Genomic DNA, 25,742 nt, shown 5'->3' on the forward strand with positions numbered 1-25,742 from the left:
TTCCCACAACATACAATGAACTGACACAGAGGGGAAGAAACACAGAGACTAAATAGACACAAGGGTAATCAAACACAGGTGAGACTAATGACACAGGTGAAGACAATCAGGGCAATCACACTGGAGGGAAACACACAGGAAGGAATGGACACAACACTGAGGACAACTACAAAATAAAATACATGAAACACTGAAAACACACAGAACTCAAGAATGAAACAAAACACACTAGAACATAAAGAAACACTAGGATATGAAGTTACAAAAATAACACATGAAACACTAACCTAGAAAACACACAAGGGAAACAACACCATCAGACAAGAATGAGAACTAAAAACATCAAGAAAACCTAAACTCTGAAAATAAGAAACCAAATCATGACAGGCTCACTACATGCACGATTATAGCCTCAATAAAATCATCGGTTTGAATGATTATGATGACGTGGATCTGTCAGTAAAGTTTGATATTTAGTGAAATAAAATGGGGAAGAGACATCAATATACATTCTGCAGGCTTCAATTCACCACTTCGTCTGTGTCGCCAATTTCCCATGCCTCTAAATGAACGTACGTCTGGGTCAGAGTTTGCTTACCGGTGCGCACATTTTACCGTCAGGTTTGTTTTTATAGATCACAAACTTTGTGTGGGAAAAGGCGTACGCCAGTTTCAGACCCCGTTTTGTGCATACGCAACGGTTATAAATGAGACCCCAGGTCATTTATATATAGAGAAAACAAAGTAGGGGACAGGACATCACCCTGTTTAACACCAAAAGGGGTTTTAAACCAGTCCGTTTGAAAATCATTTACCTGAACACATGCAACAGAGCAGCTATACAGTGATTTTAGAGCTTGATAGAATTTACCCTCCACACCTGCTTTTAAAAGTTTTAAGGCTAGCAGCTCTCTATTTACCCAATCAAAAGGCTTCTGGAAATCCACAAAACATACAAAAGTAGATTTATTTTCTGCAATTCTTGTCCTGACAATTGTTGAAATTGTGTGAATATGATCAATGCAGGCTCGATTCCTTCTGAACCCATTCTGTTCATCAACTAAATATTCCTCTGTTTCCAGATACTGGGTCAGCCTAGCATTCAATATACTACTATACAGTTTATACACTGTGCTAAGAAGGCTGATTCCTCTGTAATTGAGTAGTATCCTAGGGTCATTCTTAGATGACTTTGGGATAGGTTTGATAATAGATTTATACCACGTGACGAAACCTAAACAAACAGAAAAGCATGTTTAAAAGAGGAGGTGATTTTAATACTTCATTTGGGATCTCTTCCACACCTACTGCTTTTTTCAGCTTAGACTTATTTATAGCAGTTTTCACTTCTTCTGAAGTAATATCATAATTCAAAAATAAATTTGGTGAATAGTTTTCTCCGCCCATATTTCTCTCTAAATCGTCCTTTAGTTTACATGCATCTTCAAGAAAAGCATCTTCAAAAATTGGTGGAATATTACTTCCTGAAAATAAATCAGCAAAGTCTGTCTTGAAAAATCTGGGCTTGAAACTCTGATTGTGGGTGACTTTGCTGTTAAAGATGTACAAAGGATGTGCGGTAAAAACACAGAAGTACTGTGTTTTCCCAGAGATATGGTCTCTGATTTAGCAGAAAGGATCCTGCATATTGTGGCTGAACACCCGACTGTGAAGAATGTCATACTACACATTGGGTCAAATGATGTCACAAAACAACAATCTGAAGTCTTGAAACAGGACTTCACTGGTCTGCTGAGGATGGTCAGCCCCTTGGATGTGGATGTGTTTATCAGTGGCCCCATACCACCAGTCAGAAGAGCAGAGGAGAGATTCAGCAGGTTGTTGGCACTGAATAACTGGCTTACAACTGCATGTAATGCCCATTCAGTCATGCAGGTGTTTTGTCTCCTCAGCTTGATAAGGATGAAATGCAGAACATTCAGAGGTCAAACTGATGTGTTTTGTGTCCAGGCTGCAAGGATATCAGCAGTCATGACTCTCTCCAGGATAAGCCGGGGCCCTGCACGTCAGTAGGTTCCAAAATCTCTGTGATGATAGGTAATAGAAGAATAAAGGGGACTCTGCCAAGAAACAAAAGGCAGCTATGTGATTTTGCAAACTTGTCAAACTTATCATACATTCCTTTTGAGCCACAACCTGTCCCAAAAACGTTAGCAGCCGAAGCTTCTAGGACCCTGAAGCTGGCTCTACTAAACATTAGATCACTGGCAGGGAAATCATTTTTAATCAATGATTTTATTATTGAGCACAAGCTTGATTTTATGTTTTTAACTGAAACTTGGTTAGACAAAAATAACAGTGCAGCTGTTCTTATCGAGTCAACCCCTCCCAACTTCAGTTTTGTAAGCAAGGCCAGAGTGCATAAGAGAGGAGGAGGAGTTGCAGTTTTGTTTAATGACTCCTTCCAATGTAAGTGTGGCAAGGGTTGGTGAATGGTAATATCTCATGTCAAATAATAACCGACAACGCCACCTGGGGGCTTGCACCTCAGGAAATACAGAACGTAAAACTCCAAATGTAAATAATTAAGACACACAGATTCGAACACTGATGAGGCAGAGACGTGGTTTCAAAAGAATTTAAGGGATTTATTTGAATAAATCCGAGGAAATATGCAAACTAAGGTGGACTGCAGCTGTGAATTTCAACATCTTGCACTGCAGCTGCCATGATAAAGATTGCTTGTTACAACCAGGTTACAACCAACCTCCTCTGCTCTTCAGGAGCTGAGGCTCACGTGAGTGATGTAGGAAGTCAAACAAGAGAAGCAAAAATAGATGGCGCCCTCTGCTGTTTAAAGAAAGTACTGCGATTCAGTTTTTCAGAGTATCAAAGTGAACCTTGACACCTGAATCAATTTTTAACTGCCTCAGGATTAATCTTTATATCCTAGTATGCAGGTGTTGGAAACAGGAAGTTAGTTATTGTAGTTTGTCAGCAGGGGGAGCTTCAGCAGTGACACACAGGTACTGTACATCACCTGTAGTAGTCCCTTTTTTAGTGCAGTCATACCTGCGTCAGGTGTGAACACGGACAGATTTCGATTGGCTGTGACTGACACTTGAAATCTGCTTTGATAGTTACTTTGTAGATTCAGATGAACCAGGTCCATTTAGATTTTCATTCATTTCAAAGAGCGTCCCATTGATTGACTAACGATGTAAATGATCATTCACTGAAACTGTCAACAGTTTTTAGACAATTAAATAAAACATGTAAAACAAAGAAGTTTATCGATCACTGAAGATCATTTCAAAAGGACGATGGTCAAAAATAACTCAAGTTTTTGTCTTTTTTTAATGACAGTCTGAAAGTTCTTCTCTTGATTGACAGCTGAGGTTTCAACATGAAGACAATCTCTGCTGCTTCTGATCACACACACACTTTTATTTCTTCTCATGAATCTTAAAATAATGAACTCAAACTTCATTCAGGGAGAAATGGAGGGTGTGTCCTTTAATCACCTGTTGGTATGTTGATGAACCAACTGTAGTATTTCCTGGTCTCAGTAGGACTCTGACTCTGTCTCGTTCTGACGCAGATCTGTTCACCGTGGTAAGAGAAGGTAAGAGACACTTTTCACTGTTTTTTAAGACTCTCTGTTTGATTGAAGTGTCAAAAGAGCTGTAAGATATCAGTTAGCCACCAGGTTCATTAGCTGCTCTGACTATAGTAGAAGTGCAGGGAACACAATGACTCTCAGTTAGCATGCAGGCTATGCTAACAGTACAGTTTAACACAGCAGAGGGAGGGCGTGGAGTCTGTCCTCATCAGTTAGGACTAAAAATAATCACTCCATCAGCTCAACTGGTTCCACAACTTCTCTGAAACTGGACGGTTGCCAAGCAACACAAACACTCCTCTGCAAGTCAAGTCAAGTCAAGTCATATTTATTATAGAGCACATTTAAAAACAGCTACAGCTGACCAAAGTGCTGTACAATACATTAAAAAAGAAAAAACAACTTGAGATCACAATGTCCACAAGAGAGAAATATATATATATATATATATATATATATATATATATATATATACATATATAAAGAAAGAATATATAAAGAAAGCAACAAAGGAACCTGAAAGAAACGGTCTATTCAGGACCAGAGGACTCAAATGCTAAAATATAAAAGTATGTCTTGAGACAGGACTTAAAAGAGTCAACAGAGGGTGCAGACCTGATGGAATGAAGGAGGCCGTTCCACAGTTTAGGGGCTTTTACTGAAAAGGCCCGATCTCCCTTTAGCTTGAGCCGTGAGCGGGGAACAGCCAAGAGGCCCATGTCTGATGATCTCAGGCACCTAGATGAGGTGTATGGCCTGAGGAGGTTGGTAATATATGGGGGGGCCAAGCCATTCAGGGCTTTAAAAACAAACAACACAATCTTAAAATCGATTCTGAATCGTATTGGGAGCCAATGAAGGAACGCTAGGACAGGACTGATATGCTCCCTCTTCTTGGTTCCAGTCAGCAGCCTTGCTGCAGCATTTTGGACCAGCAATTGCAGTAGTCAAGCCGGGGTGAAATGAACGCATGGGTTATTGTCTGTAAGTCACTGAATGAGAGGATAGGTTTTAGCTTGGAAATTGTACGGAGCTGAAAGAAACTGTATTTGACAACTGGATTTACCTGCCGATCAAATGTAAAACCTGAGTCGAACATAAAGCCAAGGTTCCTGTCGTGGGGCCTAATGTGGCTGTATAAGTGACCTAAGCTGTTGGCGACCTGTTTGATGATGTCGGGGGGGCCAAAAACAACAGCTTCGGTTTTTGACTCATTTAATTGTAGGAAGTTATGGGCCATCCAGTGTTTTATGCCTTCAAGGCATTGTATAAGAGAGGTGAGTTCTGCGAGATTGTTTGGTTTGACCGGTTGATAAAGCTCAGTGTCATTTGCGTATAAGTGGTATGAGAGGTTGTGCTTCTGGATAATTTGACCCAATGGAAGCATGTATAGTGAAAATAGTAGAGGGCCTAGGATGGATCCCTGTGGTATCCTACAGCTCAGACCAGATTGGGAGGATGTGGCGTTAGTTAAGTTTACAGAGAAGGTTCTGTTGTTCAGGTATGATGTAAACCAAGTCAGGGCTGTGCCCCCAACACCAACCTAATGCTACAGGCGATTCATTAAAATTGTGTGGTCGACAGTGTCGAATGCTGCAGTAAGGTCCAGTGAGATCAGGAAAGCACAGTTTCCAGAGTCCATTGTAAGCAGAAGGTCGTTGTGGATTTTGAGAAGTGTAGATTCTGTGCTATGGGCTGCTCTGAAACCTGATTGAAATTTGTCTAAAATACTATTATGATGAAGGTAGGGTTGCAATTTCTCCAGAATAACCTTTTCTAGCACCTTAGAAAGGAAGGGTAGTTTTGAGATGGGTCTGTAGTTGGAAAGTGGTATGGGGTCCAGGTTGGGTTTTTTTTAACAAGGGCTGCACTATAGCATGTTTAAATGAGGGAGGAACAGCACCAGTTGACATACAGCTGTTTATAATGGAGAGGATAAAAGGGCCGGTAATATCAAAGGAATCTTTGAGGAGCTTGGTACGTACTATGTCACTGGGGCAGGTGGCAGATTTCATTTTAAAAACCGTCTCTTTGAGTGAGGTGAAGGTGATAGGCTCAAAACAGTTTAACTGGGCAGAGCAGTTGAAGGGCGGGGAGGCTGAGATGTGCCTGGTAGGGGCTGAGATATTTTTTCTAATGCCAGCAACTTTTTCAGTGAAGAACTTTAGGAAGTCTTCTGCTCTACTAAGGGGAGTGTCTAGAGAGGATCCAGGAGGGGGGCAGGTGAGAGAGTTTATAATATTGAATAGGACTTTAGGATTATGGTGATCTTTAGAGATGACATCTGAGAAATGTTTTGCTCTCGCTGCCTTGACTGCAATTTGGTAGCTGATCAGCCGCTCTTTAAGGATGTCATGTGAGATTTGAAGCTTATCCTGCTTCCACTTGCGTTCAGCTTGTCTGCAGCTCCTCCTTAGGGCTCTAGTGGATTCAGTAATCCAAGACTGTGATTTAGGCTTTGTTTTTTTTATCTTGAGAGGCGCAATATGGTTGAGAATTGAGGAGCAGGTAGCATTAAATAATTGAATGTGATCCTCAGTGCAGAGTTCAGTAGGAATATTTTCAACGGACAGAGTATCTTCAGCAGCTAAGAAAGCAGCTGAGAATAAACTGGCAGTGGAAGAGTTAATGTAACGAGAGTAAAGCATGGGGAGGAGACCATTTGATGACAGGTCAGAGAGAGACACATTAAAAATAATGGCACTGTGATCTGAAAGACAAGGGTCCATTATTTCCAAATTGTTAACAGGAAGACCACAAGACAAGACCAAGTCCAAAGTGTGGCCATGTTTATGAGTGGGACCTGAGACATGCTGTGCAAAATTAAATGATTCAATCAGGTTTAAAAATTCACCAACAAGTGGTTTTGATGGACAACATACATGGATATTAAAATCACCCAGTATTAAAATTCTTTCAAATGATGGCACAATTTGCGATAAGAGGTCTGCAAACTCAGTGATAAAATGTTTATCTGATTTTGGAGGACGATATAATATGATGATAAGAAGAGGGTTTGCTGTACCCACTTTGTTTTTAAAAACTGCTGCCAGACCCCCGCCCCGTCCGGAGGGTCGTGGCGTGTTAAAGAAGGAACATTCATTTGGAGAAAGCTCAATAAGTGGACTTACATCATTGGAGTTCGGTCAAGTTTCAGTCACCAGAAGGAAATCTAGGCCCTGGGATGTGAAAAAGTCGTTAAGAATAAAAGTCTTATTTAGCACTGATCAGGCATTTATCAGAGCCAGTTTAATCGGGGCCGCATTACTGACGTGCGCTAGTGGCGTCCATGGCAGAGAGCGGAGGTTACTAGAGTTTACACCGCTGCAACGTTCAGTGGCAGATCGGGATTTTGAGCCTCGGTGATATCGGAAAGACATTTTTACTGAAATATTGAAAGTGCTAGAAGCCTCGAAAGGTCCAAGTCCTGCAGTTGAATGAATTTTTGACGTGGAGCTCTGCAGAAGGGGACAGCTGATCTCTGCTGCACCCACAGCAGAGATCAGCAAAGACCAGAGACCTTATTATGCAGCTCTATAAGTAGAATTACTGCAGTGAAATCACAGTGTGTGATTCTAGTAGATAGATTTATAAAGACAAACTCTGTCTGCTGTAGTTATTCTCTATGATCAGCTCTTATTGAATGTCTCCTTCCAGTCAGATAGCTGTGTCAGATTGATCTAACCAATGGGGATTCTTCAGTCTGTTGGGCCCCTTCACAGGGGGGTCCTCCAACCATTCACCAATATGTGATCAATAATCTGACACCTACAAAAAAATGCTCTGTATAAACATTTATCTTCAAAGTTCACAGAAGTATTATTTCCAACATAAAGAACATCTCTCCCCGATAGTTAAGACTAGACTCGCAGCATTCGGTCATTTACTGTTACATTTCATCTTCACTGTCTGCTCCACCACTGCTCCTCTGTTTTCACTCTCAGACGGATAATTCATTTCACAGGAATAAATCGTGAGACTCTTAGCAGAGCGATGAGAGTGAGTGATGTCAGATGAGGCCCCCTTAGGACCCGATCACACAGAGACGCAACTCGCCTCAAAAAAACACCTGAACGCAGCTGAAGAAAGAACAGCTGGGAGCGCCTGTGGAGCAGGGCTGTGTGTGCATACGGGCGACCAAATGAAATATGTTTGCTCCAAGAGGAGGAAAATGTCACAAAAAGCGGATGTCAAACCTACTTGATTTGATTGGCTACTTTAAGTGACATTGACTGACAGTGAGGTGATGATGATGATGAAGATGAACCAGGTAGATGTGATGTTTGTAGACTGACAGTGAGGTGATGATGATGATGATTATGATGAAGGTGAATCAGCAGCTTCATCTCTTTGTTTTCTCCACAGCTGAAGATCTTTGACTGGATGTGACTTCAGCAGCTGAACTCCATCAGTGTTGTTGTAGTGACAGAGTGCAGCTCTCCCAGGAGGGGGCGCTCTGCTATGGATCAGTGTGAGGACACAGAGGAGGGAGTCCCTCCCTCTAAAACCTCTCTGTGTGAGGAACATGAAGCTCTGAGGTGAGGATCTCTAACTGTTCATGACTCTTCTCCATGTCACAGCTCAGCACTCACATCACTCCACCTTCATCATCATCATCATCACCATCATCATCATCATCACTGTCTCATCTGCTGCTCACAGTAACTAATAATGTTGTTTTTTTGTATCAGGATGCAGGAACAGAGACCAGACTCTCCTGGACCCAGCTGTGTGTCCATGAAGAGTGACCGGTCTATGGGTCGCCCTATTGAGTTTAAAGATGGACGTCCGATCTGAAATTGACAAAGAGCTCTGTTCTGCTTTTCTGTAGGCTCACTCTTTCATCCTCAGCCATTTACATCACTTTCAGTCTTCAGTCCATGTTCACCTCTCCCAGGACTCGTACTTTTCTCCTGTTTCTCCTACTTCTCCACCAGAGGTCCTCAGAATTCACCTCCTTCTCTTCTAGGTTTCAATAGCCCAGACCTTCCCTTCTACTCTACTCACCTGTCTTCATTTTCCTCATCAGCTTCATTTAGTTTTCTCACCACTTCATGATCATTGTGTGCTTTGGTTCTATCTTGTGTTTTTTCTTTTGAAGTGTTTGTATTTGAACCCTGACCTGCCTGAAGGCTGTAAAATGTGGAAAATAATCGACAGTGTGATGGACTTTATGACTTCAAAGCAAAAACAGCCCTACTAGAAAGAAGCTAAATATTCTTAGACAAAGTCAAAATAATAGGCCAAACCTTAAAAAGAGACAAATCTGATGAAAGATTTATTTTTGGGCTTTTTGTTCCGTTATTTAGAGACGGGACAGTAGATAAAGTCAGAAATCAAGGAGAGAGAGAATGGGGAATGACATGCAGGAAAGGAGCCACAGGTTGGAATTAAACCTGAGCCACCCACTTGGAGGGCTACAGTCTCCCTGCATGGGACACACAGACTAACCGCTAGTCCACCAGCACCCCATTAAAGCATTTTTAATGAATTAATATATTTGTTTTTCCCTCAGGTAGAATGAAAGTCCTCTCCTTCCTCACTCCCAATGATGACCAAAACAAACAGACATACTGTCCACAATATCAGATTTCATTCACTGAGAGTCTGCTTCTGCACGTCCATTTTAAAGCATGCACCATCAAGGATGGGAGCCACGGTTTAAAAACTGTGATTAGAGGATTATGGTCCACGAGGTGGATGTTGGATGTCCTGACTTTGTCCACAGCCCAGATCCTGAACCTGATGAGGTTCTGCTGGTGAGATGTTGGGCATTGAAAGCTTCAGGTCACGTTCACTAACCTACCTGGTCCATACATCCTGCTGATCCAGCTGACCATTGTACTGATATCTGACTACACTTTCTCCTGGACTACATAGTTTAATCCTTGTTTTAGTGAATGGTATCTGAGTCCAGCTGAGGCACGTTTAGTACATCAGGGATGATGTCATGGTGGTATACTAAACATTTGGTCCAGTGATCTTGGCAGGACACTGGTGAGCAGATGTATCATGAAGACTGCAGACAAAGATCTTCAAAGCTCTTGAGTGTTTTTACAAACCTTGTAGGATCCATATTCTGGACTGACTCACAATATAAAAACTACTGTGGTGGTGCAAGCAGCACTTATTCCCATCTGAAGTGATGTCAGTCTGAAGACTTTGTCCCAGAAGTGAGTTCCAGGTTGAGGTTCCTGAAGTTGTTATGGACAAGTTCTTGATCTTGATCTGTTCTGTATCCTAATAGTAATTGCTGCTCGTTGTAAATGCTGCTCGGTCTCTAAATGTACTATGAGAGGTAGAGCCTTCAGTTTTCAGACTCCTCTCCTCTGGAATCATCTTCTGTTAACTTTACTTTCATCAGTCTGAAGAATTTGAGGACAGACACAGTGTTGGCTGTATTCTGAGTGAGATACTGTTCTAATAGAAACAGAGAGAACTGTGGAGAACTTCACCTCTGCCTCCTGATTACTGATTATCCATCTGCTAGTTTAAACTGGAACAATCTGATTAAAAATGATCTTTGCTCTAAATGCTTTCATTAACCAGCTGTTTGTTTGTATCAGGATGCAGGAACAGAGACCAGACTCTCCTGGACCCAGCTGTGTGTCCATGAAGAGTGACAACTCTAATAGTCATCTTATTGACTTTAAAGATGGACGTCCTGCTGATGGAAGGTCAGAATTAAAAATCAAGTTAATGTTATGTCTCTGTTGTTTTAAGAGTCATATCTTGGCTCAGAGTTTCATTATATATATCCCGTTGTTTTCTTGTGTAATATGTCCTGTCACAGAGTTCAACAGGAGAGCTCCAACGTTCACAGAGATCAATCAGACCAGCAGAATCCAACAGACCTGGACTCCATCTTTATGGTGTGTTCAACACACTGTTAATTAATATACTACCATTACAATAATTTAATTCTAAGTTGTTGTTCTGTTTAGACCAGCTGACCTTCAGACTGACAGATGAACCACATGTTGAGTTCTACCAGTTTATATTAAATATCCAGTGTCTCCTTCTGTTCCAGCTGCTGGAGGAGAACATCATCACCTTTGTGAAGAACGAGCTGAAGAGAGTCCAGAGGGTTCTGAGTCCAGATTACCCAGAATGCTTAGAGAGTCAGAGTGAGGATGAAGAGCAGGGGAGAAGCTGTAAAGAGGCATTTTTGAAGATCACTCTGCACTTCCTGAGGAGAATGAAGCAGGAGGAGCTGGCTGACTGTCTGCAGAGCAGTAAGAACATTTTAACAGATTTAGTATTTTAGAAAAAGGACAAAGAGGTTTAAAGTTCAAAACTCAGATAGTAATGTGATCTATATCAGGATCTGTTCATTGATTTCAGTTCTTTCTTTTTTCAGGAACAGTTGCTGCAGAGTGCCGGCATAAACTCAAATCTAACCTGAAGGAGAAGTTCCAGTGTGTGTTTGAGGGGATTGCTAAAGCAGGAAACCCAACCCTTCTGAACCAGATCTACACAGAGCTCTACATCACAGAGGGAGGGACTGGAGAAGTCAATGATGAACATGAGGTCAGACAGATTGAAACAGCATCCAGGAAACCACACAGACCAGAAACAACCATCAGACAAGAAGACATCTTTAAAGTCTCACCTGGAAGAGATGAACCAATCAGAACAGTGATGACAAAGGGAGTGGCTGGCATCGGGAAAACAGTCTTAACACAGAAGTTCACTCTGGACTGGGCTGAGGACAAAGACAACCAGGACATACACTTCACATTACCATTCACTTTCAGAGAGCTGAATGTGCTGAAGAAGAAAAAGTTCAACCTATTGGAACTTGTTCATCACTTCTTTCCTGAAACCAAAGAAGCAGGAATCTGCAGGTTTGAAGAGTTCCAGGTTGTGTTCATCTTTGACGGTCTGGATGAGTGTCGACTTCCTCTGGACTTTAAAAACAACGAGACCCTGACTGATGTCACAGAGTCCACCTCAGTGGATGTGCTGCTGACTAACCTCATCAGGGGGAAACTGCTTCCCTCTGCTCACCTCTGGATAACTACAAGACCTGCAGCAGCCAGTCAGATCCCTCCTGAGTGTGTTGACATGGTGACAGAGGTCAGAGGGTTCACTGACCCACAGAAGGAGGAGTACTTCAGGAAGAGATTCAGAAATGAGGATCGGGCCAACAGAATCATCTCCCACATCAAGACATCCCGAAGCCTGCACATCATGTGCCACATCCCAGTCTTCTGCTGGATCACTGCTACAGTTCTGGAGGATGTGCTGAAGACCAGAGAGGGAGGAGAGCTGCCCAAGACCCTGACTGAGATGTACATCCACTTCCTGGTGGTTCAATCTAAACTGAAGAACATCAAGTATGATGGAGGAGCTGAAACAGATCCACACTGGAATCCAGAGAGCAGGAAGATGATTGAGTCTCTGGGAAAACTGGCTTTTGAGCAGCTGCAGAAAGGAAACCTGATCTTCTATGACTCAGACCTGACAGAGTGTGGCATCGATATCAGAGCAGCCTCAGTGTACTCAGGAGTGTTCACACAGATCTTTAAAGAGGAGAGAGGACTGTACCAGGACAAGGTGTTCTGCTCCATCCATCTGAGTGTTCAGGAGTTTCTGGCTGCTATTCATGTCCATCTGACCTTCATCAACTCTGGAGTCAATCTGATGTCAGAAGAACAAACAACATCCAGTTGGTCTAAAGTATTCAGAGAAAAACCTGACCCAACATATTTATATCAGAGTGCTGTGGACCAGGCCTTACAGAGTCCTAATGGACACCTGGACTTGTTCCTCCGCTTCCTCCTCGGTCTTTCTCGACAGACCAATCAGAATCTCATACATGGTCTGCTGACACACCCAGTTAGTGGCTCAAAGACCAATCATGAAGCAGTCAAGTACATCAAGGAGAAGATCAGTGAGGATCTGTCTGCAGAGAAAAGCATCAATCTGTTCCAATGTCTGAATGAACTGAATGATCGTTCTCTAGTGAAGGAGATCCAACAGTCCCTGAGATCAGGACGTCTCTCCACAGATGAACTGTCTCCTGCTCAGTGGTCAGCTCTGGTCTTCATCTTACTGTCATCAGAAAAAGATCTGGACGTGTTTGACCTGAAGAAATACTCTGATTCAGAGGAGGCTCTTCTGAGGCTGCTGCCTGTGATCAAAGCTTCAAACAAAGCTCTGTACGTGCTCACATAACTATCCAGTTCAAATGTAGTTCTCTTCATTCAGAAATAACAACTATAGTTTGTAATTGCTTTCATTTGTGTTCTTCTGAATCCTCTTCAGGCTGAGTGGTTGTAACCTCTCAGAGATAAGCTGTGAAGCTCTGTCCTCAGTCCCCAGCTCCCAGTCCTCTAGTCTGAGAGAGCTGGACCTGAGCAACAACAACCTGCAGGATTCAGGAGTGAAGCTGCTGTGTAGTGGTTTAAAGACTCTCCACTGTTCACTGGAAACGCTCAGGTAAGGACTTATTCATGTGAAAGTTTACCCAATAAGCTTAAATGTACTTAGTTTATTTGATATTTTGATTAACTTACCAAACATATCCTCTTCAGGCTGAGTGGTTGTAACCTCTCAGAGAGAAGCTGTGAAGCTCTGTCCTCAGTCCTCAGCTCCCAGTCCTCTAGTCTGAGAGAGCTGGACCTGAGCAACAACAACCTGCAGGATTCAGGAGTGAAGCTGCTGTCTACTGGATTAAAGAGTCCACTCTGTAGACTGGACACTCTCAGGTTAGTGTGCTGCTGATCCACATTATTCATCTAAGATCACGTTTTCTTGATGAATCATTTATTAAATGGGCCTTGGTGGTGGTTTAAAGTTTTCCTGTATGTTTCCACATTAAAGCTGTAAAGCTCTGAGCTCGTTCTATAGCTCTCAGTCTTTTAGTCTGAGGAAGCTGGACTGGAATAAAGAAAGTTAAATATGAAGTTCTTTCCCCACCAACAAACAAACCATGGATAATGTTTGGAACATAAAGAACTAAAGAATCTTTAATTCAGATGAAACAGTTCAGAACTGTTTCTACATCACTGCTGATGTCAAAGCAGTCTGTGTGTTTATCTCACGCTCTGTCTTACCTTCACTATTTGTCACCAGAGTAAATATTGATTAGTATCAGATTATGAAGTCTATTCTGTTCAGCTGCATGGTTATGACGGGATGTTACTGGTAAAACAGAGAAGAATGGACCAATGGATGTTAAGTATGTGTGTGTGTGTGTGTGTGTGTGTGTGTGTGTGTGTGTGTTGGTGTTTATGTGTGTGTGTGTGTGTGTGTGTGTGTGTGTGTGTGTGTTGGTGTGTGTGTGTGTGTGTGTGTGTGTGTGTGTGTTGGTGTGTGTGTGTGTGTGTGTGTGTGTGTGTGTGTGTGTGTGTGTGTGTGTGTGTGTGTGTGTGTGTGTGTGTGTGTGTGTGTGTGTAGTCTGTCAGGTTGTCTGATCACAGAAGAAGGTTGTGCGTCTCTGGCCTCAGCTCTAAGCTCCTCCCCCCTGAGACATCTGGACCTGAGCTACAATCATCCAGGAGAACGAGGAGAGAAGCTGCTGTCTGCTGGACTGGAGGATCCACACTGCAGACTGGAGACACTGAGGTACAGACAGACACACAGAAGCTGTCTCACTGTTTCTGAATGATGAACTCTGCTTCTTGTCTGATGCTGGATTTAAATGAAGATGTATGAAATAGATTCTGATCTGGTTTCTTCCTCCAGGTTGGACCATAGTGGACTGCACAGACTGGATCCTGGTCTGAGGAAGTGTGAGTGTGTTTTCATTTCTCTTCATCAGAACACAGCAGCACATGTTGGAGTGTAGAAGAGTAAATGCTCTTGAACAATCAGACAGAGACTATGGCTTGTGAACAGAGGATTTGTTTATTTCTCTCTGAGAAGTTAATAACAATAACTTGGATTTATATAGCGCCTTTCATGAAACCCAAGGATGCTTTACAAAGTGTGTGTGTGTGTGTGTGTGTGTGTGTGTGTGTGTGTGTGTGGGGGGGGACAACAAGAGAGGAATAGAAAAACACAAACAGAGAAGAGAAAGGATAGAAACACTAGACAAACAAATGAAGGAGAAAGGGAGTGGGTGATCAGCTGAGGGGAGTGTTAGATGAGGCTGAATGCTTTGGTGAACAGATGGTGTTTGAGGAGGTTTTTAAAAATGACCAGCGGTCTCATTTATAAGAGTGCGTAAAATTCATACGAAAAATGTACGTGTGCCAAAAACCCAGAAATGGCGTGCGCACAAAATGATTCAGAGTTATAAAACCGTTCGTACGCACACCTGCACGCAATGTTCCCTTTATAAATCACCATCCACCTGGAAATGTGCGCACGTAGATTAGTCCCATGTTCCGCCCTCTACACGCCCACATTCAACCATAAACGGTCAATGCAAAGCAGCTCGTGAATGAAAATACATACAAACGAGGGGGCAGATCAAAGGTTTCCAGCGTTGGATCACGAAAACTGAAGTTTAGACAAAGAAACAAAACTTTCTGACCCAGGAACAAAGGAACTTGTGAATGAAGTGAAGGATAAAATGGACATATCGGTAGTTTGCTGCAGCAGGAGGATCACGAACTGAAGAAAATTCAGAGAATGACACCACGTCGCTGCTGCATTCACGCTGTCCTATGTGCCAAAACATCCACCGTTCATCATTACGCACGAGTATATCTGCAATGTTTACATGTTTACAGGACCCACACTGATTTCTTCATATAGTGGCAGAGAGGACACGTCAGTCAGCATTCTCCCTCACTCTATCATATTATTAATCAAAGGTTTGATCAACCAACAAAAACTTTGAATTGTTGGCCACATATTTTCGTGGGCATCTCTGTCTGCACTGTGACTAATTATGATCAAATATATGGCTTAATGATCGTGTCAGAGATGCCCCGACTTAATGTCCACACTTGAATTATTTACAGAATAAATACATGCAGCTGATGAAGATGTGCTGAGTATGGAGGAGGTGAAATGTGTGAAGCCATCGCCATGTCTCTGTGCACTCTTTATTAAAACTAAAAATCACAATTGATGATAAATGCAAGATATTGAAATATATGAATGAAAACTGGAGGCTCTATGGTCTTTGTGTTAGTCTAATGTTTAACTCTACATCAGTGATTACATTAGTGTATAAGTCCGGTCCTCTGAGGTCCGTCCGGGATAATGAAGGCGAGACGGCGCTGATGCAATATGTATGTGGCAGACTTTTATTTTTATTTTATGTTTATATATTGTCATAATGAAAGTTACTTATTGGAAACGGCTCACTACATGCGCGATTATAGCCTAAATAAAACCATCCGTTTGAATGATTGTGATGACGTGGATCCGTCAGTAAAGTTTGATATTTAGTGAAATAGGTTTGCTTTGTTGTTAAGGGAGCGAGCATTCTGCAGCATAAATGAGGCGGTGGTGTATTCTGAAGCAGAGGGGGAGAGAGGAGTGGTTCTGTCAACACACACAACAACAGGTATCAGGTTTCTGGTGTGCACGTGTGATTTGTTGTGATGATGGCGCCGGTCAGACACTACAGTGGGGATAGCATGGTCAGTGTAAACAGACTTGCATCGGGCAGCCCTATGCACGTAGTGAGGACGGCGCAGGAGTCCAAAAGATTTAATGGAAGCAAGGTTGTCCGGGGAGAAGTGGCAGGCGAGATTCTGGAGTTGCAGAGCGGAGTATGTTAGTAGTACCATGTCCGCAGCAGGGAGAGCAGCTGCTAGACGCAGGCTGAAAGCCGCAAGCTACCGGGCGCCAGCCGGGGTCAGGAAAACCACAGGAATGAGAGCCAAACCAGGATAAGGAAAGGACCAATTTTGTGGCAGACGGGGGATCCGTCTGGACACAATCTGAGCAGGAGAGCAGCAGCCGGCAGTCTAGTTGTCAGGCAGGCCTCTTCACCAGCAGCCGAGCCAGAGTAGGGGGGAAGCGGCAGCCAGCGGTAGCCAACAGGTGGCGCAGGGCGACGGGTCCAAGCCAGGGTAGGGAATCAACGTGGCCGGCGAAGAAGGACGGTCCACCAATAAGGCAGGCGAGGGTCCAGTGATCACAGACTGGTGAGGATATCCTGATAGCTGTGCGAGAAGCTAATAGCTGATCGGCGGCTAGCGCTAACAGCTGATCGTCATAGATGGTGAGTAGCTGTCAGTTTACACAAACTGAAAGCAGCAGCAAAGTCGATCTGTTTGCAGACAGTTAGTAGAGGATAAGTAGGAGGGAGAAGCATAGATAGCACAAAAGAAACACCATTTTTGTCACGGATCGTGAAGCGGCGACATACACGCCAGCGTCCTCGCTCAACCGGAACTTTTATAACATCCCAATCATCCTTTTATGGGCAATCAACACACTGAGCAATTACAACATGTGTGCTATATGAAGACCATTTCCTAGAAGTTTCCTGGACAGACAACTGGTCTCTTAACAGGTGTGTGTGTGTGTGTGTGTGTGTGTGTGTGTGTGTGTGTGTGTGTGTGTGTGTGTGTGTGTGTGTGTGTGTGTGTGTGTGTGTGTGTGTGTGTGTGTGTGTGTGTGTGTGTGTGTGTGTGTCTTGTGTATCAGAACATGATCTTATGACTTGGCTAAATTCAGAGGTTAGATAACTATTGGTTTGTGCCTGCTGCTGTCCAGATTGTGTTTCTGTTATGATTAAACCTTTCAAACTACAACAGGATGAGGGCTGGAAGTAACACAAAGTGATGATAAAAGTGAGGGTGATGGAAACTCATGAGAGTTTAAATATGAAATAAAAAATGTAAACTGAAATAAAAGTGATAATCCAGTGAATAGAAAATCACCATTCATCACATCCAACAGAAATGTATATTTTACAACATGCAGTTTTTGTGACATTTCACATTTTGATGTCGGCTGCTGGCCGGCTGCTCGTAGTCGAGCTCGTGGAGCTCATGAACTTTAAAAACAACAGAAATCATTTTTGATTTGACGTTCATTTTCATAAACATGTAAATATGCAGAGTCTCCAACATCAAGTTCTCTCCTCAAAAACATCCAGACGTGAATTCAGTGATGAAATAGAAACAGAATATCTTTAGAGACATAAGCTAGCTCTCCTCCTCGTCTTCTGGCTGTGCAGACAGTAAGGCACACAGCAAAGTCCACGATCACCATAGTACAGGCCAGCAGGAACATCCAACAACAATACACAAGTCAGCTGCAGGCCGCCAGGTGGCCAGGTGAGGTCGGGACGGCGTGGCCTACACCTTAGACAAGCAGAGAAAAACTCACAAGGACTGAGTTGTCATCTGTTTCTTCAGATTTCGATCTGTTCATCCAGTCCAGTTAAATTTCAATTAAAACAAAAACATGTATGTTGTAGAGCCTAGATTGATGGTAAAGAAATGGTCTCCATGACTTCAGAAACACAGTTTCAAACTAGTTAGATAGGACAAAGGGACGTGGCACACTCCTGCTGCCATCACATTGTGTGTGACAGTGAAAGTGGAAATGAGGCTCCTGTTTGTGCTGAATGTGACCTCTGAGGACAGAACAGTTGGAGACAGCAGATGGTTCATAGATTCTTTGTGCTGCACTTTGATTAGTCAGACTTTATTCACTGCATGTGTTTGTTGATTTGGATCTCCATTCTTCCTGGCTGCCATGGTAACTCCATTTGAACTTGATTAGAAGTGGATTATTACATTTCAGTGCTGTCAAACATCATTCAGTGCTGAATATGAACTGTAAGTTTGATTGGCTCTCAGTAAGTAGGGGTGTAACGGTACACAAACATTTCAGTTCGGTACAGTTCTCAGTTTTGAAGCTTTGGTTTGGTACATTTTCACTACAGTAAAGGGACCTGATGCAACGCTTTTTTTTCTTTATTAGGAACATTTATAATTTCCCTTTTACACATTGGACTAAGTGCAGCATCGACAGTTCAGACTTGTACACCTGCTCAGGTTACTTTTTAATAACATTTTAAATTAAACATTGTAACAAAAACATAAAATAAACTTATGCTGCTTCCTTCAACCAAAAGAGTCTCCAATAAATAAAAGATATGAATAAAATAAAGTATTTTAGAATGAAATGAAGTCATTAATATAGCCTATATGTAAAAGTATTTATTTTTAATTACACTGACACCTTTTAGTTTATGAAGGCAACACTTTTTTGAATGCTCTTTGAGCACATAATAAACCTAATCACATCTGGGACAGTGTAGTTTCAGAACTATTAATATTTCCCTCTGTCAATATAAGAACTTCAATGGCATTTTTTATGGCTTTGGCCCGTTTAGAATTACTAGCAAAAGGCTGTCTGTTTTTTCCTAGTTGCAGTGATGTTTACGTTCACGTGGTGTCTTTTCAAGTGCTTTAATAAGTTGGACATGTTGCCTGTGACGTACCCGATGTCCGCTGAACAACAACGGCACACTACTCTCGTCTTGTCAACGTCTCTTTGTCCATTATTGTGGGAATGGGGAGGGAGGTGTTCATTCTATCATGCTGCAGGTTATTCTCCCACACAGACGCGTCTCCCCCTCCCCTTTTGCTCTTAGTTTGAGCGGGATCATCGCTGAAAATGAAAACAAAACTTAAGAGTAAGTCTGTAAAAAGAACTCCATCCCGGTTATATGCAACTGTCCAGACCAACAGGACTCGAGAAACTACTAATCTGCACAGTTTGCACAGTTTATGTTTGAACTTTTTTACAAGTTATTAACTAAAAGCTTTGTCCCATACCAGCAGCTGCAGCCTTCCTCCACCCTGAGGTGTGTTTCTGCTCTGCGGTCTGTGTGGGAACACAGATTAAATCACTTTTGTTCAGCACGTACTCGGATTAGTCCTGTACTGAAACGGTCCGGTCCGAGTACGTGTACCTTTACACCCCTATCAGTAAGTGTCAGTAAAGTTGTTGATGAATGAACAGATGATAACCTGCAGCTGTGTTGTGTCTCGTTCTCTCCATCAGACGCCTGTGAGCTGGAACTGGACACAAACACAGTGAACAGAAACCTGAAACTGTCTGACAACAACAGGAAGGTGACACGTGTGGAGGAGCTTCAGTCATATCCTGATCATCCAGACAGATTTGATAACTGGTGTACTCAGCTGCTGTGTAGGACTGGTCTGACTGGTCGCTGTTACTGGGAGGTCGAGTGGAGAGGAAAGGTTTCTGTATCAGTGAGTTACAGAGGAATCAGAAGCAGAGGAGACAGTTATGAATGTTGGTTTGGATTTAATGATCAGTCCTGGAGTCTGATCTGCTCTGATGAAGGTTACTCTGTCTGTCACAATAACATAAGAACAGAGATCTTCTCCTCCTCCTCCTCCTCCTCCTCCTCCTCCTCTGTCTCTCACAGAGTAGCAGTGTATGTGGACTGTCCTGCTGGCTCTCTGTCCTTCTACAGAGTCTCCTCTGACACACTCATCCACCTCCACACCTTCAACACCACATTCACTGAACCTCTCTATCCTGGGTTTGTGTTCTGGTTTCCTGGTTCTTCAGTGTCTCTGTGTGGTCTGTCGGTCTGAGAAACACTGCTGACTGAAGATCAGCTGACTCTGTTCACTCTGTCCAGCTGGTCTGTTTCATGGTTGGGGGGTGTGATAATGGGGGGTGGGGGTGGTAATGGGGGTTAAATGTTCTACATTACAGAAAAACAATGGACCCCCTTCTTTAATGTCTGTATTGTTCTGATCTCACCAATAAAAAACAAGTGACAATTAAACAATTAAAGTCCTCCTCCTGCTGTCTTGATATTGGCAGCAGGAGGAGGAGTCATGGCTCCAGATCTGTTACAAATGGTAAACTTGTCTCTCAGGTGTCTTCCCACAGGCCCTGAAAACAGCAGTCATCAAGCCACTACTAGAAAAGAACAATCTAGACAATAATGAATAATTACAGGCCTATATCAAATCTTCCTCTGTTAGGTCAAATGATAGACAAAGCTGTGTTTCAGAAGTTAAATAACTTCTTGATATTGAACAACTGTTTGGATGTCTTCCAGTCAGGTTTTGGACCAAACCGCAGCACTGAGACAGCTCTGGTTAAAGAGTAACTAAACCCTAAAACCACTTTCTTCAACTCTAAACCTCTGTATTTGAGTATTAAGTAGTGTTATGGATCAATCCAAGTCCCAATCTCGACATTTGAGTACAAAGTATTGAAATTTGAAATATTGTGTTAGAAATGTGCATAGTGTCTGCCCTTCTGTTTGAAAAACTCTAACAGTTTTTTTGGAGTACAGTATGACGTAGGAGTACAGCCCCACGTCACCAAACCTATAAAAGCCTCGTCACCCGACTCGGCGAACTGTGGGGACTCAAGTGTGTGTGTGTATGTGTGTGTGTGTATTTGTGTGTGTGGGGCAAACATTGTATCATGTTGCAGCTGATAACGGCGCGAAAGGAGTGAGTGGGGGAGTTTACCCCCGTGCCCCCCTCCCTCTCCAAGTTGATGCATTCTCCTGCTTATTCTGCTCCGGTCCCCGGCATCATAACGTGCCTCTCCTCACACCTGAAGAACACACTCTCTCACCCATAGACTGTAAAAATAATGGACGGGACAAGGTCCCCGGTCTAGTGAAGCTTTTATTTTTAGAGCTCCCCCTACTGACTGGCTGCAGTATAGGTCATAAACCCCGCCTCCTCAATGATAACAGATGGGATGTGGGTCAAACTGTAAAGTTAAAATACTCGTCACATAATTTTTTTTCCAAACCTAAACTCTGCTGTGATCATTAGTTATTATCACCCTACATTGTGTTCAAGTGCTCATTTTTCTGTGAAGTTTGTTTTAAATAAGTTATTTGAGGTTGAAAAACTGGATTTTATGTCATATTTGACGATGATTGACAGCCGCCGATCTTGCGTAGCTCTCTTTGTGAATAACAAAAGTTACGTAGTGAAGGAAAGCCGAGACACCGTTGAATTTTTCCGTTCAGTTTTTTCGTCTTTTTTGAGCTGGCAAAATGAGTTGTTCTGCAGTAAACTGTTCTAACCGACCTGAGGGAGATAAGGGATCTTTGCAGCTTTTTCGGTAAGTAAAAAAGTGATTTATGTGTCATTGTTTAAAGTCGTTATCTAGCTAGCTAACACATAAGCAGTCTAAGGTTAGCTGAAATGTTGTAAAGCTAGGTTACTGATCCGGCATGATTTATCTTTTTATTTTATTTTATTAAATGAGCAAACCTAATAACTGACATGCTATGTTTCTTGATATTGTTATGTCGTTATTGTGATTTAAATTGTATTTAAAACCAAGAATCGTAATATAAAATCCGCTCATAGATGCGGTTCATTGACTGTACAGTTATTTTACAGCAAAAATAAAAACATCTGGTAAAGTCTCAAAAAAGTATGTAGGGCAAAAACAAAGTCACATAATTGTAATCTGGCCTGCATCATTACTAATGTGTACATGTTTACAGTCTGAGTGATAAGTGGACTATACCGAGAGGAACAGGTTTTACTTTCACCGTGCAGGCTGAAATTCATAGGACTATATACGAGGGGAGAATATTTCTCTATGTATCCAGATAAAACTAAAGGTAAGATGTGATTTAATATAACTGTTACTGATTTAAGATCCAGATAAAACTAAAGGTAAGATCTGATTTAATATAACTGTTACTGATTTAAGATCCAGATAAAACTAAAGGTAAGATCTGATTTAATATAACTGTTACTGATTTAAGATCCAGATAAAACTAAAGGTAAGATCTGATTTAATATAACTGTTACTGATTTAAGATCCAGATAAAACTAAAGGTAAGATGTGATTTAATATAACTGTTACTGATTTAAGAGACTAACCGAAGCGTGAACACAAACATCAACAACCTGCGATGGTGTAATGTAATATTAACTGAGCATCATGCTGCTTAAACTGATAAATGTTCTGCATTGTCTTCCACACACGACCAATTCAACAGTCACAAGTTGATCATATTGTAAATTTAATGATGCTCATAGAGAATTTGTTCTAAAAATTGACAAAACCTGACAAACATTGCGGTGATTGTGACTGTGTCTGTATTTAACACCTTTGAAAGGAAGGTGTTAATGCAGGAGACCAGTGTTACACACAACATGCTGCTGTTATGTGAGTTAGGAGGAGACAATAAAAGAAGACATAAAGATCACGTTTTCCCCCACACATGTTAATATGTTTTAAATGTCATGCATTTATTTTTGATTTCGCTTCAATAATCGTTAACGAAGAGAAACACCAGGATTAAACTACAGGCTGTTGTTGTCTTTTTATAGCCAAAGAAAACTGAACATTCACAGCCTCTGTATTCAAAACAATTTCAACATTTACATTTATGTCGTCCTATTTCCCTCTTCTCACCAACATTATATGTTAAACTGGGATTTCCTTTTTCTCTGGTCCCTCGTCTCTCCCCCAGCTCGCCCCCTGCGGTGCGTTCCTCTCCATAATGCTCTCGTCTCCTCCCTCTAAAGCTGCTGATACTCTGTAGGATGCTTTGATTGGGGCACCTCACCAATAAAATACTATTTTATATTTTATAAGCAGTTTGCCACCACACTGCACTTTTACTCTCCAAAGACATATGAGTATGTGCGTGACAACTTTAACAAAGCTTTAACACACAGTCACACCATCCACACAGCTGATCCAGGATTTACTGTAGCATCTTCTACAGCACTGAAAGGTCATGTACAGGCAAACAGAGAGAAGGGAAAAGAAACAATCTGTGCTCTCAAATAACAAAGCAGTCTCAAATCTTTTTGAGGAATTACAGCTAAAAAGATTCTACTTTGCATACAGTACATCCTCTGATAAATAAAGTGAAGTACTTTGATTGCATTTCTGTGGTGTTCCTGTAGGAGACCATGATGCAGCCAGACTGAAGCAGCAGCTTGTGAAGGTGGACGCCATCATCTTGTCTTTGCAGTGCTGATTCTGAAGAGAACGCCTTCACAGAGGACTCAAAGGTAAAATGATCTCTCATATGATTGGACCGTGTTATTGTAACCGCTATCGGCATCAAAGTAATTTTAGTAACAATTTATAATCCTTCCTAAAATGTAAGGAAGACTAGCAGAAGATTTTAACAGCCTCTATGGTTCTGCAAGAAGTTCATGTTTAAATTGTTCTTCTTTCTGTCTTCAAGGAAATCAATGCTCAAAGGAAACAGCAGTCCAGACTCTGATTCCAGCTCCGGTGAGGTTCTGCACACAAATTGGCTTTCTGATTATATGAGAATATTTAAGATTAGTTTAATTTATCAGGCTGGCCCATGTGATGACAGTTTAAAATAATCTTCAATAGAAAGTGGCAGGAACACTTTTGTCTTTAAACATAAATTCATAAAGCTGATCATATTATTGAATTCATCATGTCTTATTATATATTTTGTTTTTTCTCTTAAATAGTTCTCCTGTCTCAAAAACAAACTTTAGAACCTGAAGCTTAGCAGAACCTGAGGACAGATCTGATTTCAGGTCTGAAGCATAAACATCACAGTAAAATTCATTATACTTTACATTTAACTCTGTGATTGTTTTTCTTTATTACAGAAGATGCTCTCAGATTCAGATCCATCAGCAACCCCTGACAACATGGAGGACTCGTCCCCTGACAACATGGAGGACTCGTCCCCTGACAACATGGAGGACTCGTCCCCTGACAACGTGGAGGACTCGTCCCCTGACAACGTGGAGGACTCGTCCCCTGACAACATGGAGGACTCGTCCCCTGACAACATGGAGGACTCGTCCCCTGAGCGTTTCCTGTCCTCTCTCGATGGTCTTCTTCTCTTCAGTTATTAACTCTTGAAAACAGCAGCACAACATGCCAGACTGTTTGACAAGTCTGTGATTGAATAAATTGAAATGGAATCTCATACGTATCTTGCTATGCTTATTGGCTTTAAATGTTTAATATTAAATAAGTTTGAAGGCCATTTATCTCAGACGAGCCCGGCTGTGACAAGCTGAGCTCGTCTGTTAGCTTTGCTGTTGTTGGTCAAGAAATTAATGTCAGTTCAAGGCCTTTTCAAATGTGAGCTATAAACTTAACTGCTAAATGATTTTACTGTGACCAACACGTTGTTGTACTCCAGTTCATCAGAAACAGTCATATCAGATTTAAAAAAAGTTTATTTAAACATTTTATGAAAAGAAATCTTCAATAAACAACCCCTGGCTTCATTAACCATGTGGAAGTAAGGGAGACCATCAGGTCAAACTGCTGGGACATAGGAGAAAGTATAAAACATAATTTAACAAAGAAATCCAAACAAAAATCAAATAAAGTAAAGAGATCCTGGATGATTGTTTGACTGTTAAAATATGATGGAAAAGCAAATCCAACACAACCCTCCAGCATCTGGCCTTTCAAACACAGGGCAACATCATGTAAAGAAAAATAAATTAAATATTGACCAGGATCTCTGTGTTTTATCTGAGGATGACTATGGTAGCCTTCTCACTGTTCACTGTCACAAAGCACCAGACTCTGTCCACCTTCTTCAGACGTCGATCAGCTCCTCTGGGTGATGGCAGAGAGGACTCTTCATCTGGGAGAGCTGCTGGTGTAAGGTCATTTCTCCCACAGTGGATGAGCAGGGCATCTGGCACAGGTGATAAAAGGAGGAGGTTCCTTCAAACTAAGAGACCCCAGCCTGACCTCTGTAACAGGTGTGCAGATGAAGGTTGAAATGAGTCATTTTTAGGTTCTGTTGATTGTAAAATGGAAAAGAAAACATCACCTTTCTATTTAATATTTATCTGGTGTATGACTCTGTGTGATTTTTATTTTTAGAAGACTGTATTGTTAACAATATCTTGTTTTGACAATCCTCTTATGAAACTTAAATAAAAATCACAGGATATAAACTTTTAACAGATGATTTTAACTTAAACTTCACTTCTGTGGAAGATGTCAGACCTGCTTTTATCTCTTCTTTGCCTAAATGAAGACACAAAAAACAATTGATTTACTGTTCATTTAAATATATTAGAAAAGCAGACATGAATCACATTGCAGACTATCAGTTTCTAACAGAATACAACATATCTTACCACCTGTAGTCTACGGTCTGTGGTGCTAACCTAGCTTAAATATAGCTTAAATATAGAATGATTTCGTTAAAACCAGAGGACCCAGCAGCCCACATATTTTCAATAATGATCAAAATAACTGGATTTTTTAAAACACACTG

The 25,742-nt window shown here is 41.7% G+C and overlaps 1 protein-coding gene across 1 annotated transcript; it reads left to right on the plus strand.

The window, feature by feature from the left end:
- The first annotated feature begins 10,146 nt into the window (after nt 1–10,146).
- LOC109976922 (NLR family CARD domain-containing protein 3-like) lies at nt 10,147–24,422 on the plus strand. Its single transcript, XM_065961474.1, has 10 exons — nt 10,147–10,260; nt 10,377–10,455; nt 10,614–10,818; nt 10,944–12,747; nt 13,123–13,296; nt 13,988–14,155; nt 14,276–14,322; nt 19,520–23,511; nt 23,691–23,740; nt 24,097–24,422. The coding sequence occupies exons 1-8, from the start codon at nt 10,151–10,153 to the stop codon at nt 20,080–20,082; spliced, it is 3,150 nt and encodes a 1,049-aa protein (XP_065817546.1). The 5' UTR covers nt 10,147–10,150; the 3' UTR covers nt 20,083–23,511; nt 23,691–23,740; nt 24,097–24,422.
- Nucleotides 24,423–25,742: the final 1,320 nt, after the last annotated feature.

Source organism: Labrus bergylta, chromosome 2 (assembly GCF_963930695.1).
Source record: "Labrus bergylta chromosome 2, fLabBer1.1, whole genome shotgun sequence".
Classification (NCBI taxonomy): Eukaryota; Metazoa; Chordata; class Actinopteri; order Labriformes; family Labridae; genus Labrus; species Labrus bergylta.